The sequence below is a fragment of the Symsagittifera roscoffensis genome, chromosome 1 (assembly GCF_963678635.1).
Source record: "Symsagittifera roscoffensis chromosome 1, txSymRosc1.1, whole genome shotgun sequence".
NCBI classification, from domain to species: domain Eukaryota; kingdom Metazoa; phylum Xenacoelomorpha; order Acoela; family Convolutidae; genus Symsagittifera; species Symsagittifera roscoffensis.
This window is the reverse complement of record NC_087062.1, coordinates 92,504,454-92,520,157: the sequence shown is the minus strand read 5'-3', so window position 1 is coordinate 92,520,157 and position 15,704 is coordinate 92,504,454. Positions and strand designations below refer to the sequence as shown.

The following is a 15,704-nucleotide window of genomic DNA, read 5'->3' as shown; positions in this document are numbered from 1 at the left end:
TTTAAATTTTAATAACGACTTATTATTGCCTCAGTGTAGACTCTATGAAATTTAAGAAAACTAGAAAACACCGAAATGATTTAAAAAGGCTGCTCGTATATCAAGGCAAAGCCCTGAAGGTTCCGACTGTCTTTTAATTCATTCTGATCTAAAAATCTAAAAATTTTGGACAAAATCAAAGTGTGAAATTTTGAGTCGTACGAAAGTAATATGACCGAAAGTAATATGGCTAGCTATGTGCAAACTCTGCTAGTAATGAAAAACGTGGACCTAAACGAAACAGAAATGTTGAAAAAAAGAACCAAATAGAAAACTGACTGATTTAAACAAAAAGAAAAATTAGCTTGCCTCAACTTAATTTGGAATGAGTTTGTTGTGCGGAATAGTTCTCCATGCATAAATAATTTGAGTTACTTTCTCAGCATTATGAATAAACTCAGCAAAGCGCGCATAATTTAGCCCAGAAAATGACCAGTTTGGCAATTTTTAAACCCTCAGGTCTTTACAAAAAATGATTGAAGGTAAAATATCTTTTTAAATTTGCACTCAGAATGTCAAAATCTTATACAAATTGTACCTAGACAGAGTTCAAACAATCCGAATACTTTTTTTCATTGTAATTTTGCCAATTGAAAAACACTGTGTTTCCATGTTCTGTTTGATAGTTTAGACTAATAAGCTTGCTTCATTCCAAACTGGCATGATTTTCAATTTTGTTTAATTCACCACAATTTTCAAACCCTTATAAATTTACGCAAATTGATTACCATTTTTTCTAGATTTGAAAACAAAGTAGCAAAGTTTTTTTAGTGTATATTAGAAAAAAAAATTACAAATTGTTACCCAGATATTTTTCTGAAAAACGGGGCATGTTTGTTCAAGTAATTTTTTCGAAAATTGGAAAAAGTATTTTTGCAAAAAAATTATTCTTTCTGATCTATTGAACAAAATTTTCAGAAGTTAACGTCATGAGTGGAAAAATTAATGCAAACATCTATGCGACCTCCATTTTAATTTTAGGTGCATTTGTGAAAAAAAATTCATAGCTAGCCAATCTTGAATTATCAGCAGCATAAAATTTCAAAAAAGAACCTGTAGAAGCTAATTAGATGAAAAAAGATGATTTTTTGATTTTTGGATACGCTACAATTTTCTGTTTTCAGAATCTACTTTCACTGAAACGGACTTAATTTTTAGAGCTGATAAATTTTAGGGCATTTTTTCGTTTTTCAATTAAGGTTGAACTTTTTGTTTCAAAATTTGTCGTGGTAGTAGTGCTTTATGACAGCCGCTTTTGGTCTGAGGACACAAAAAAGGTTTTTGTGTCCGCTTACATTTTGGAACATAATTAACGATTTTTCTCTGGATTCCAGTGTCATACAGATACCAAATAGTGCGCCTATCCAGTGCACAATTTGGCCTTCTAATGTTGCGCCACAGCTTGTGCAAGCAAAAACTTTAAAAAAATTGGATCATTCTTGGCCTAAAAACTCTAAAATTGCTATTAAATTCCTTATCTTCCATTTTAAAAATCCAATACTCATGCTGAATTGATGTGCTGCTTAAAAACAGCTAAATTGAATTATTATCTTTCCCACCGGCCAATGAAAAAAATCATTTCTGGAGCATTTTTTCTGCAACAAATTCCACTCCGACTGATAAAATTTATATACACCCCGAATAAGAGCTTTTCTACACAGAGGCGAAGCATCGCAGCTTTTGCAATACATTTTAAACAGTAAACCGTTGAAGCATTATACAATTGTCAGTGCTAATCTTAAAAGATGATTTTGGCTTTTCGGTGCGTTTCCCAAATTATGATCCGAAAAAATGGGAAATTCAAAAACGATTTTACATTCACGATTGTACTTAACGAAAACTAAAAAGGTTGTTCATGAGTTCCACTGAAAATGGCTAAATCTTGTTTTTATCCGCATTTGCTGGATATTACTTCAAGCTCTAGCTCTTATTTGTTCAAGCACAAGCTTAATTCAGTGTAATAAAACAATTTCGGAGTCCATTTACAATTTTCGGAATCCGGAACAACTAGTTATTTTCGCTAGTTGCGGATTTCACAAATTAGCTGCCAAAATTTTCATTACGCGTACTTGTACGCGGAATCCACGGATGTTTTGCAAATGGAATCCACTTAAATTTTGTAACATGATTAAAAATTTGTCTCCGGATTCCAGTGACCTACAGATACCAAATTGTGCGCCTATCCAGTGCACAGTTTGGCTTTGTCTTGTTGCGATTGTACTGTTTGGCTAAATTGATGTGCTGCTCGAAAAGAAACGGCTAAAATTAATTATTATCATTTTGACCGTCAAATGAAAAAAAAAATTTTGCAGCATTTGTCTGCAAAAAATCCACCTCGACTAATGAAATTTATAATTAAGAGCTCACGTTTATTTTTAATTTATACGGTTGATATTTTAGAACTCAAATGAATGTTATATTTTCCCCCAAATTCTGTTTAAATATTTAGATAATTACAGCTTTTCTACGCAGAAGCGAAACGGAGCATCGCACCACTTGCGATACATCTTAAACACAGCATGTTAAAAATGATTAAAATCTCTAATTTGAAAAAAAATGGAGATATCGAAAAAAAAAGATCTCTCAAAAGCTTCAGATCATAAATTGCTTCGACTGAAATTTATTTCGAGGAAAATATGCCGAAAAAGACAAACACGACTGATCGTAAATTAGGGCGAAGCCCCGTTCTAACAAATGACATGCATTGAAAAAATCACTTTCTTTTGTATATTTCTTGGCTACTCATGTCTTTATGACAGTCTCATTATAAGCAAAACGTAAAAAAATTATCTTTTTTTATAACTTTCATTTGATTTTGAGCTCCTACTTAAGTTCTATGTACATATTTTACAAGTAGCGAATAAATAAAGCCGATTCAAATGGTTTTTTTTCTTCTAAGGGAGAAACCATGATAAAGGGCAGTTTTTAGGGTAAAGTTTCTTCAGATATTGTTGCCTCTGCAGAAATAAATACATAGTGAATGTGAAAAGCTCCTATAATTGTTTAGCAGTCCAATTTGATCAAATCGACTTAATTTGCACTATCAAGATACCATATATCTACAACAAGAGAAAAAATTCCTTTATGATATTTACAAGCTTCGATTATGTTAATCATTATTACCATTTTCCAAATTTAGCAGAATCACTAGGTATTTTTCCGCCTTTTTATAACCTGTAAAAACATATACAGTTTTCAACATGACTTAACAGCGCCAGATGTTCGCCAAAGTTACTCAAAAACCTCAAATGAGAGCAAAAAATTTGGACTAAAATTTTGATATCCATAATTTGGGAATGTATAAATGGAAAATGAGCCATGTGAACAAACATAAATTCACTTTACTGAAGTCGGTTCATAAAGACACAATATGACCATCTTTTCTGTTGTTTTCAAGCTTCCTTTCTCTCCTAGGCCTTCTCCTGCTGTTTAGACTCCTTTTTGGTCTTCTGTGACTTTCTGTCAGTTGTCTGTTGTTGTTGATCTCCGTCGTTCTCCGGCTGTGCATTTTCTTCGCCTTTCTCTTCGCTCTTTTTGGTCTTAAACACAGAGCGGTCGACAAAGTTTTTTTACAAACCACGTATGAAAAATGAACACATCAGAAATTTTTGTACGATCATTGATCAAAGTTCATTGAAAAAAACATCAGCAAAATCTTAAACTTGTTTTTTCGTCATTAGTCAACTTTGATCAGGCGTGAGTGATAGAAGAAAGCGTTTATTCAACTGAAACACTTAGGATTGAACAGAAGCGAATCGAGATAGTAAAAAAGTAGTTCACTTGAACCAACCAAACAAGACTGCTCGTATCAGGGCAGAGCCACGGATGTTCCAACTGCCCGATAAACTGTCCAACTTTTTTTGGTTACAAAATCGATTCAAATTTGTGAATCAATAAGCATCACACAGTTCATCAATTTCGAATCATTTTTAAGCGGGACTAAATTACCCGAGAAAAAAAAACCACACCAGACACATATTTCGATTTCGATGACACTAACTCGAAAAATAAGATAAAAAAATACAACCTAGCAAAAATAGCATATTATCAATGATTGAATCTAATAGGTTGAAAATTATAACCTAGATTTTAAATGTTCTTTTTATTGTTTTTTTTACTGCGTGATAGGGGACTGAATTGATTCAAGAGCCATACGAATCAGTTGAAAACAGCAGAAAAGTTAAAACAATCCCAGGAGAAATAAATTGTAAAGTCAATCTGAAACTTCCAGTCTAAAAATGATCTATAAAATTCAAGCCATAATTTTTGACGGGGAAAACTTCAGAATTTTAAGAAATCGAATCACAACAGAAAAGGCCTTAAGATTAAATTTTTGAGGTACTCAAAATCGGCCGCAAAAATGAACCCTAAGCCATCGTTCGTTCCCACCCTTAGAAAGTGTATAAGTCAGCCGAAACTTACATCATTTGAATGAAATTTTGCAAGACTTTCGTAACTGTTACATCATTGTTACATAAGTATTATGCAACATTTACGTTTTCTGTTGGTGTGTCGAAAACCTGGTTTATCCTTCGATGGTTTATATGGATAATGACGGAGAATGACAGATGTGAAGTGCCTGCATGTTTCAAGTTTTTTTTAAAAAAATTTAATTATATGGTTTTCAAAGCGTCTTCGGCGTTTTGAAAACCACACTTGGGCTTGTTCGCTGGTTACTGCCGCATGGGTTCAGTTAGGTGTCTACTGACCGTTCAGCCCCCAACACGTTCTACTGATGATAGAGAGGCTTCAAGGGATGGGACACAGTTAGTAGAAGCAGTAACGTTCATTTGTTTTTTTATTAAAACTAATAAAAGTAATCATAATAATATTAATAATAACAAAAATAAAGATCATAATAATAATAAAAATAGTAATAATAATAATAATAAATTGCCTTGTTTCTTACTTTTGAGGACACTGGTTGGAATCGTGACAGCTGTGCCATGTAGTATTCCTCCTTCCTCCATTTAGGCTCCCAGTTCTCCCTGCTGTACTGACTCGTCGTCTTCCGGTTCATGATGCGGCCAAGGATTTGCTTGTTCTCATTGGTGATGCGCAACAGTTCTCGCTGACGCCTCTCAATTGACAAACTATCACAAACAATATCATATCACTACCTTCAGTAAAACCACATTACACACACCTGGATAACAAACAATTCCAAAATATGATAAGTAAAAACGAACCTTACCAAGCAGGATCAATCGAATAGTTGAGAACACGAAATAATCTTTAAACCCTGTGACAATGCTCTCATTCGGAAAAAGCTATCGGGACAAAACAGTGTAACATGACCTTTACGAAAGCAGTCACACGCAAGCTCCAATTGTTTGCTCCTGACGTTTTCACTAAATTTACCCGGTAAGATTTTGTTGAGTAAGCATCATAACACCCATCATCCATTAACGATGAAAACGAACAGAAAAATCGTTTAAGACAATCCACACTTCAAAAAAGAATTATGACATCATGACATCAAGCATAAACTAATGGACGTCTTTAATGTTGCCGTAGCTTAACTATAATTTAAGCGTGTTTTTCAGTTCTCTGAACTTAATGAAACTATTTTATGACAATGGAAAGATTCATTCGAATTGAAACACGCACAAGGAAGACAAATTTGAATTCTTTTAAAACGAAGACTGGAAATAAAAACACTCAAACCAAAACCAAAACGATGCTTTTTTTTTACTTCAAACACCTGCTAGACGATTTTCTAGCGCGTTCTTTGTCAAGACTGTTGTCCATAGTCCCCGAATTGACAAATGCGTTAAGGTACACACCGGAAGCCTCTAAATTTTTGGCCCTAGTTAGTGAGTTAGAGACAGAAGCAGGTCTTGAAAACCAATCTCCCCTCCGATTCGAGTCAGTTAGTTTTCCTAGTTTGCATCTGCTGGCTGAAGTCAGACTTGGCAGTGCTGAATTGCTATTTCGTGGTTGTGTAGGGCAATTAAAGCTACACAAAAAAAACTAATAACTTTGATTATGCTCATAAAGACAAAAATTGCACTTTCCAATATTCTTTTAATCTGATATTTCAAATTTTTGATCTTTCTTCTCAAAAGATTTTTCCGGTTTTGCAACTGGGTGGCAGTACATGCAGCGACTTGATTTTAAGTCAATTCTAATTAGGTGACTCTGTTTCAGATAAATTGAGCAGTTGAAAACTAGTTTGGACAGTGAGAGGATGGAGTGGGAGATAAAGCACCACAATTTGTAGAAAAAAAAATTAAACACAAGGCTTGAAATACAGACGATCAATCTAAGCCAATTAAATAAAGATATTCAAGAACTTAGGTATAACAAGGCTAACTTAATACCTTTTTACATCTCGGTTGAGATTGTTATTATCAATGCTTCCAGTGGTACGCATAATTTTGGCAATTCTCTCCAGAAGAAGACGATTGTCTCTCTCAATTGTCGCCAGTCTTTCTTCTTCGAGCTAGAACACAAATTTAAAATCAATTTAACTTAAAGGGTTGCGCAAGTTCGCATTACAAGTAATTTTGCGGTTAAACTGCCAAATTTGAACGTCAAAATGTTAATTTTGAGAGAAATTGTACCATTGATGTTTTTTAAATAAAACATGATTCTGGTAAAAACGGTTGACTCGCCAATCACGCTTCTCGGACTTATGAATAGCTAGTCAGTAATTTAAATAGCGAATGCAATTACTTTACTTGTTATCTTATTGAGAATAATTTTCAATTAGCCGTAAGGATAGCCGGTTACCGTGCAAGTAGCACAGAATGTTCCGATCATAGCCTTTCGAAAACTAAGGTTTAGAATGTTGTTTTTCCAAATTAATTTAAAATATAACCTCTCTTTAAATTGCTCGGACAAAACAAAAACATGTGAAAACACAGTGAACTAGCATGTACATATTTATTTATGCATAGGTTGTAACTCTATGGAGAGCTAATATCATTACTAACAAGAACAAAGAATGAGTTTGTATGAACGCTCTTACGAATGAAAACACAACAATTGTTATAATATCAACTAATACTTGACAAGCTGGAGGGTCTATAATTGTTTTGCCAGTAAGCTGGAGGGTCTTTAAAGGGAAAGACCCAAAACATCAGCCGCATAAGCCCCAAAAAAGCAGCCACAAAACTCTTAAATGAAAAATCAGTCGCATAAGTCTCGGATAAAAAAAACCTCGCATAAAAGCCAAAAGTGTTTTTATGAGCTTTTATTGATGGCCGTACCGCGAACAACAGTGAACAATTGATTTCATGAAGTTGTTTTTTTGCGACAAAATCTTTTTGAATGGTAATTAATCCAATTTAAAGGACGAGAACAAAAGTTACAAGAATAACAAATACTGGTAGGGGAAACAGTAGAAGAGCTCAAAAAATTGCATTCGGATAGTTTTATATTTTTTGGTTGAAAATAAGTGAAGAAATTGGTGGCCCAAATCGATCAAGGAAAATTTGCATTCAAAAATTTTGGCACTCATGGTACTGTGGGAATTTATCAAAACTAGACCCATTGACAAAAACAAAGGCCCACATTAAGCAATAAAACAAAAATTTCGATTTAATAAGCAACACATGATTGAGAAATATACTCACTTGAAGTTTTTTCAGTTTGAGATGTTGATGTATGTAAACCCTCGGCTGCTTGGTATCAAGAACTGTTGATGCTTGATTCACCTGAAGAAAAAAGAGAGGATTCTTTCACAAAACCTAACAGATTTTCATTGCTTACTCTCACGGAAAAAAAACTACATTTATGATTGCGAAACAAAATGACCTTCAGTTAAAATTATTCAATTGTTAGAATAAAATTACCGCTTGACGATGCCTCGAGAAAGTTGTCTTGTCAAGGGATTCCTGTATTTTCTTGTTCTGGCAAGGGAATAATGGCTCGAATGCTTTGAAAGCAGCATCACCTTGCTCCTCGACTTCGGTCATTTTGTTTTGTCTTATAAATAAGTATTCAAAGTATGTGAAACGAATAGTATGAAACAGTTTTTTTTACACCAGCATGATGTCAAATAGACGAAGGCAATAATCGAAATGTTGTATTTGAAAATTTTCACATCAGAGAAAAGTTTTTGCAGCTGTTAACGTTTTAGCGTTCTGATTTCTGCAATTATAAAAGAGAAAATAAAATATTAAAGGTCCCCCCCACCAGTGCAACAGTTGACGAAATCTTAGCAAGCCATTAATCATGAAGTGCTGATTAAATCAGGGCAAAATTCAGAAATGCGCTAACAGCAAACATATCGACGGAAGAAACAAAACAAATCCAAATAATCAAAATGATCCCCCCATTCACGAAAGTAATTGTCAAATCAGCCGAAAATCTGGCACAGGCATATCGAAGCTGTGCTTTCGATATACTCAAACAATACCCTAAACAAAAGATGACAATCTCACAAACAATAACTCTGACAAAAAATTGACCGCAAACTGCATACACTGACAATTATTGCCCACCCCGCAGCAGAGCAACTCATAAGCATCAACAAAAACGAAGGAATAATTCAATGTAAAAGAACGGTTTTTCCCATGGGATGCTTTCCAAGGTTTCATGGACATAAGAACATTTACCCTAAATTAGCCAAAATCAAAATGTCTAATATGCTTTTTGTATGCAACGATATCGCGGAAAAATCAATTTTCCAATTACCAGAAGTCATCAATCATAGCCCTTTAATCCAGCGTGAGATCTGTGTCGTAACTGAACCGGGTCAGTAGGCAGAGCAACTTTAGAAGTTAATATACAAATTGAAGAACAAGAGAAAAAGCTGACGGACTGGTCTTAGAAATCGAGAATGGATGGCTTTATACTGTGGGAAGATCTAGAAATCCCGTTTCACATACCTTCACTACATGAATGCCAAGAGTGCGAGATCTCTGGGCGCCAAAAAAAGGTAATCACGGTGACTGGTGCAGCATAGGAAGCCAATAATCAGTCTTCAAAAAAACAAGCGCCAATAATGCCAGCGACAAGAAAAACGATCACGAAACAACAACTGACAAGGCTTGTCATGCTTGCAAAAATGTCGAAGCAATGAAGATCATCAGAACATTACCCACGACAATTTTTGCAAATGAAGTTAAAACAAACATTGCACAAACTCCAAGCGAAGAAAAAAAGGTGAGGTTCTCAACAATCAGGACACCCGGGTGGAGGTCGTGGTTTTATTTTCAGACTTAATAAGTCTGAATTGATCCGCGTGGGGACCGAAAATTCATATTCACCACGCAGGCCAAGGTCTGCAAAGTCCAAACGTAAATCTGCAAAGTCTGAACGTAAAGTCTGCAAAGTATAAACAAAAAGTCTGCAAAGTTTGAATCGTTCCGCGAGGGGACCGAAAATTCATAATATCCAAGAAGGCTAAAGTCTGCAAAGTCTGAACATAAGTCTGCAAAGTCTGAACATGAGCCTGCAGACTCTTAACATAAGTCTGCAACGTCTGAACATGAGTCTACAAAGTCTGCAAAGTCTGAACATAGGTCTGCAAAGTCTGAACATAAGAGTAGAAAATCTGATAAAAACCGCAAAAAAAAGGACCAACCCAAACCAGCTACTCTCAAGAGAAATAACAACACGGGTTGACAAAAGTTGCTAGTCATACAATTCCCATACAGTTTCCGATTCAGCATTCAGTTCATACTTTTACAAATGTTCATACTAGGGACTATATAACTACTTTTTTCCCATAGCGAAACTGTATGACCATAAATGGTTTGCGTATGACTACCATTTTTTCATGATGAGAAACTATTTGATCAGTTCTTTGCAAATCTGGTCGTGTCAAGAATCTTTTAGCCTAATTGTTGTGATAAACTTATTAAATAGATTTGTTATGTTTGATGTTTGTGCCTGTTTGTGGAGCGCCCTCTGAGAGATTTTAGAGACAGGTCTTTCAAGTGGCTTTCTGTGGGGAGGTGGGAAACTGGAACTGGCTGGAAGAGCCTGGTTGTGCACCGCTGGACTTACTGAGCTCGTGTGAGATTGTTTTTTTTTTTTGATTTTTGTATTTCGATTTTAAAATTTAAATTAATTTAATCGTCTTTTATTTTTTCTTATTTGCTGATTTATAAAAATCCCATTAACCGCTTGTCATGGGTTAGTTCAGTCCCCTAAAGTCCAGTCAAAACTCTTTTTTAACCTTTTTACTTTTATGCTGCGTCAAGATGAGGAAAAACAACAAAGATTGTACAAGCAAAGATTGCTTAAAACCTTCAGGACTGATAAGTTGGATTAGATGTGATTGTTGTTCTAGTTGTTATCATATCAGTTGTGTAAGTATTTCTCTTAGCGACCCTAAGAAAACCCAAAGGTTTCAGTTTCCTTTATGCGTTCATGTAAAATCTGTTAATAAAGCAACAATAGGTAATGATTTAGTGCTAGACTATTATGATAACACAGCCATCTCAAATGTCCTAGTACTCAAGAGAGTACCAAAAAAATCGCGTGTTCCCTTGATGAAAAGTCTGTCAGACAAAATAAATGACATCTTCTACAAGGTAGAAGATTTTACAAAATGGCTATTTTTTTAACGTCGTTCTTTTTTTGGAGCAACCGAAAAGAAGTGGACACAAACAGTCCACAAGCATGAGCTCTTTGATAAAAAAATTGAGCAAATGACGTGTCACTTCCAAAATCCCATCCCCAAGTTTCAAGCCCGCCTCTGAGTGACCTCGAGCAGAGAATAAAGCAATAAGTAGTAAGCTCGATGAAGGAAATATAAATGGAGGGATAAGGTTTGCTGCTTCGGATGACGAAATTGCTCCTTATTCAACTGATAACTATCAAAAATTGTAGTCTAAGCACCCTCAGCGAGCCAAATTGCAGCTCCAAATCCAGAAAATTTATGTAGTTTTTTGTAACCGAATTCGACCTATATAAAGAGATAATGCCCTTTCCGAACGGATCAGCTGCAGGTCCTGATAAAATAGTTCCTCAAATTTTTAATGATCTTGTTAGTAAGTTGAATGGCAGTGCAGGACTTAATTTTCTGAAATCGCTTACCAAGCTGATAAACCTTATTGGAGATGGCTAAATACCCAAACCCCTAAGACCTTTCTTTTTTGGCGCAAAGCTTATCGCCCTCATAAAGATAGGCGGAGGATTGAGACCGATTGCCATTGGAAACACGCTGAGATGTGTTGCGTCTAAATGCGCTGGAAGCAAGGCCCTCTCCGAGTGACAAAATTTTTTCGGAAACATACAGGTAGGATGCGGTACCAAATGAGGAAGTAGCTGCAAACTCGTTTCGACACCTAATTGAACGCGACGACAATCCAAAATGCACTGCTCTTTTAAAACTAGATTTTAAGAATGCCTTTAACTCTCTAAATAGAGAAACACTGCTGAATCATGTCTATTCAAATCGCCCGCCGGATTGTATAATTACACCCATTGCGCGTATAGTAAACTTAGTTACCTTTTTTACGGAAGCTCTGTCATAATGACAAAAAACGGAACTCAGCAAGGTGATCCTGAAGCCCCACCCCTTTTTGCGGAAACAATTCAAACACTAGTCAAACAGTTGGAGTCGAAAATTAACATCTGGTATTTAGATGATGGAAATTTAGCCGACTACTATAATGTTGTACTCCGGGACCTTGAAAGTATTCCGAAATTGGAACAAATTTACGGCCTGAGCTTGAACACTGAGAAGTGCAAACTTTGTTTTTAGGGACCGATTAAGAGTACACAGTATAATTCAGTTTTAACACAATTTCGAAAGATATGCCCCAAAATAGTAATAAAAAAAGAACTCTTCATTTTAGGATCTCCAAGCGGCGAGCTTTGCCGAAAAGAATTGAATGACGAAAAAAATCAGGAGCTTTAAGAAATCTCGGTTGTCATTGAAAAACTAGACGCCCATTATGGTTCTTACCTCCTAAAAAATTTCTTTCGAATGTCAAAACTCCTATATTTTTTGCATACGAGCCCTTGTTTTTTGCAAAATGATTTTTTGGAACACTACGACAAATTACTGAGAAATTCGTTATGCAAGGTCGCTAATGTGAAAATGGAAGATAACCAAGTTTTACAAGCAGTTCTCCCGGCAGCCAAAGGTGGGTTGGGCGTTTCTTCCGCTCGTCTACTCGCTTTATCCGCTTTCTTAGTCTCACAAGAAGGAGCAAAAAATGCCTTGAGCGAAATCTTTGGTTTGGAGCATGTGGATGGAACCTATGATGATGCGCTTAAACGGTGGTTTAAACTTGGAAAAATTGAAATGGCTCCGGAAAATCAAATCCTAAAAAATTGGACAGAGCCAATTTTTGACAGCGAAACTGCAGACTTGATTTTACGACTCGAACCAACGGACGTGAAAAGAATCAATGCGTTCCAAGATAGATTTGGCTTCCAATGGTTGAAAGTCATCCCGTGCAATAACTTAAGGTTAAAACTGTCGAACCAACAACTCAGAATTGCGATAGGACTTCGATTAGGCTCAAAAATATGCAAACGGCATAAATGCGTGTGCGGAAAAGACGTTACCGAAAATGGTTGGCATAGTCTTTCTTGCCTCAAAAGTGCAGGGAGATTCTCTAGGCATTCAAACCTGAATGCCCGTACAAAACAGAGTTTTTCTTCTACTCACATTCCGTCTGTTTTAGAACCACGACACCTCTACAGGACCAATCAGAATCGACCAGACGGTTTGACGCTCGTTCTATGGGCTGTTGGTAAGCAGCTCTTGTGGGATGTAACGGTAGTAGACTCCTTAGCTCCTTGTAGGATTAATGCCGGGTCTGTTTGTAACCCTGGTACGGCTGCCGCTGAAGCGGAAGAGCAAAAAAATGACAAGTATAAAGATCTAGTAGTTGATGGGCATCTTTTTCAACCGCTAGCTTTTGAGATTCAGGGCGCGGCCGGCCCCTGCCCAGAAATTTTTTTTGAGCAAACTTTGTAAAAACCTAAGCATATGCACTGAGTAACCCAGAGGAGGCAGCTTTTTAAAACAGAGAGTCTCGCTGGAAATAAAGATTGCGAACGCCGCTTGCGTACAATAAATGACAAAACAACTTTCGACGAAATTTTTTATTTGTAACACTTGTATATTATACTTTCTCGCGTCGAGTTGCGTGTTCTTATTGAAGAAACATAACCCGTATCGATTTTAATCGAAAGGACATCAACAATTGTAATCTTGTGTTATCATTATCACTTCCATATCTAGAAAATTCCAAGGACTTTGACTGGAATACATGATGATGGGACTCCTGACTGTAACCTCGGTTACTATGATGATTTTGATCTTCTGATTACCCTCTTAGGGAGTTAAAAACAAAAAAAAGAATCTTGGAGATCGCAATCCCAAAACTTGTAAGACGAAAGTTAAAGATTGCAAGGAATTTATAATTTTTCTTTATTACTCTTAAAAAAACGGAGGTTGCATGCGCTGTAGACAATTTCTGAAAGATGTAAATTTGATCATTAAAATGATCATTGTCAAAAAAAGTTGTAAATTTTTCAGATGGTGTTTAGTTTCTGAATATTTCAGGTAAAAAAAATGAGGCTTTAATGAAGCAATTAAATCTAAAGGCTTGCGCACTGAAATGAAGCACTGAAATAAAGTAGATTTTTATTTTTACTCTGCCATGGAAAAAAAACAAATTACGTATCAAAATTAACAAACGTGAATCGTCTTCTGACGGAAGAATGCTTACAAAAAGAGAGCGGGAAGTTTCATCAACCTCTTGGTCAATCTTAACACGGAAGAAAGGGCCCAAAATGAAATCTAAAAAATGGAGGGAACTTGATTGGAGGGAACTCTACCATCTAGCAATTTTACCATCGCAAGTCGACGACAGAATAAGAAACAACTTGCAAACCAGACCAGGATACTCAGTATTCGGTCGAACAAAAATTTGTACAGTCACAGTTCACAGATTATCTCGACGAGCTCTCAACCATTTTCTCGTTTCATCAATTAGGATAGTAAATCGATAAGTTGTTTTCATGATATATTTGACGTACATGTTGATTATGAAACTGTAAACTCAGTAATCTTAGTTTACAATTCCAATAAAGAAAAAGCTGATAGATTAGTTTTTTTGATTACTGCACTTAAAAAGAAAAACTGTTTTTTCTGTTTCACGTATATTCTGTTCAAGATTTTTTTGCTCAGAAGTCAAAGTAAAAGCATGATTAAACATTGAGTTACAGAATCGCAGCTACCAATAAACCAGCATGTAATGCTGATAGAAACAACTGATGAAGTGTTGATGCAAGTTCTCATTCAGCCGAAAACTTGGAGCACGCTTATCGAAATTGTGTTTGCGATATACAGAAACAATTCACCACAACTATTTATAAGGAGATCACAATACCAAAAACAATAACAGTGACAAAAGGTGATTGCAAACTGCAGATTCTTATTGTGCCCCGAATATGAGGGAGTTATAATCAACATCAAAAGCGGAGGCCTCATTTTACTAAGGAGACGTTGTTTCACATGGGAAGCTTTAAACGATCTCAAAAAGCAAATAATCCTTATTCGAAGTTAGATAAAATCAAATTATCTAATTTGCCTTTGGTATGACACAATATGAAGGAGAAATCATTTCTAGAAAATCCGAATCCGAATTTAATTGAAAAATAATTTTCAGTGCTAGATCGTATTCTAAAAGTTTCAAAAGAAAAAGACTTTTGCCAAAAATATCGAATCTTACAAAAACACCACTGAATATAATGAATGAATACAAAGCTTCATATGATTTTTACCAAACACGAATTGCACATCAAATTTAAGTCCTGAAAAATCTGAGTAATATATCTAATGGTGCACCCAAGCTTTGTTAATTGTAAACACATCAACGCTAATCATCTCATTTTTATGATTATCACTTCCATATCTAGAAAACTCCATGTGTTTTGATGGAATATGTGACGAAGCGACTCCTGATTGTAACTTCAGTTGATTGTGTTTTTGACTGTTTATCGATTTTCTTAAATATTCGATTTTTTCAATGATAATCAGAAGGTCGTAAGTATCTTCGCTTTTTTTCAATGATAATCAGAAGGTCGTAAGTATCATAAAAGCATTATTCTTCTGATTTTCATTGTAAAAAAAGGAAAAGGTTATATAAAGAAAATGCACAGCCAAGAACACAAACAACTGAATCAAACAGTTTAGAATGAAGTTGAATAGAAAGTTTACCACAAAGAGGAGGATATTTGTGATTAAATTCGAAAAAAAAACTTCAAATAGTTTTTTTTTCAAAGAGTTCTACCACAGACTCAAAACAATGACTTGTTTTTAACAAAAAAGCTTGAAAATTTTTATGAATAATGGCTACAAATACTCTAACGAAGATTAAATTTGTTTGGATATAAATAATTTCAGCCTTAAAAGCTCCAAAAAAGCTAAGCGCCAATAATTGTAACGGAATTTCATTCGCCAGCAACAAGAAAAACGTGGCAGAAATTGCAAGAGGCGAGGTATGCAACTGACGAAATTGCAACTGTTAAAATGTTAGAAGGAAAAAAGGTCAAAATTAACATCAAACATTTTGGTGATATAAATAAGAACAAACAATATAACGACTTCATTTTCCATATATCGAAGAAAAAAAACAATAAACATTTCCAATTTTTTTTGTCGATTTAAACATAAAGTTTAAAAATTCTAGAGAAAACTTGGTTGTAGGGAATTTTTAGCACTTTCATTATATGCGATGTAC

The 15,704-nt window shown here is 35.3% G+C and overlaps 2 protein-coding genes across 2 annotated transcripts in view; one reads left to right on the top strand and one right to left on the bottom strand.

Moving 5' to 3' along the window:
• Positions 1-2,913: 2,913 nt before the first annotated feature.
• Positions 2,914-8,026, bottom strand: LOC134852488 (uncharacterized). Its single transcript, XM_063868552.1, has 5 exons — positions 7,839-8,026; positions 7,620-7,700; positions 6,363-6,484; positions 4,949-5,132; positions 2,914-3,578 (listed from the first exon to the last, which is right to left on the bottom strand). The coding sequence occupies exons 1-5, from the start codon at positions 7,959-7,961 to the stop codon at positions 3,450-3,452; spliced, it is 639 nt and encodes a 212-aa protein (XP_063724622.1). The 5' UTR covers positions 7,962-8,026; the 3' UTR covers positions 2,914-3,449.
• A 1,809-nt stretch (positions 8,027-9,835) lies between these two features.
• The window catches only part of LOC134852404 (protein dopey-1-like), a 247,182-nt gene continuing 241,313 nt past the window's right edge, over positions 9,836-15,704 (top strand). The window contains exon 1 of the mRNA XM_063868547.1: positions 9,836-9,858. The gene's annotated coding sequence lies outside the window, so the exon portion shown is untranslated. The remainder of the gene's footprint in view (positions 9,859-15,704) is intronic.

Bases quoted from the DNA above. Each gene is read 5' to 3' on its own strand.
- LOC134852488 (XM_063868552.1), bottom strand. From the start codon at position 7,961: ATGACCGAAGTCGAGGAGCAAGGTGATGCTGCTTTCAAAGCATTCGAG. The intron at 7,701-7,838 runs GTAATTTTATTC...TTTTTTCTTCAG, and splicing joins TCTCGAGGCATCGTCAAGCG to GTGAATCAAGCATCAACAGT. The intron at 5,133-6,362 runs GTATTAAGTTAG...TGTTTGTGATAG, and splicing joins CTCAACCGAGATGTAAAAAG to TTTGTCAATTGAGAGGCGTC.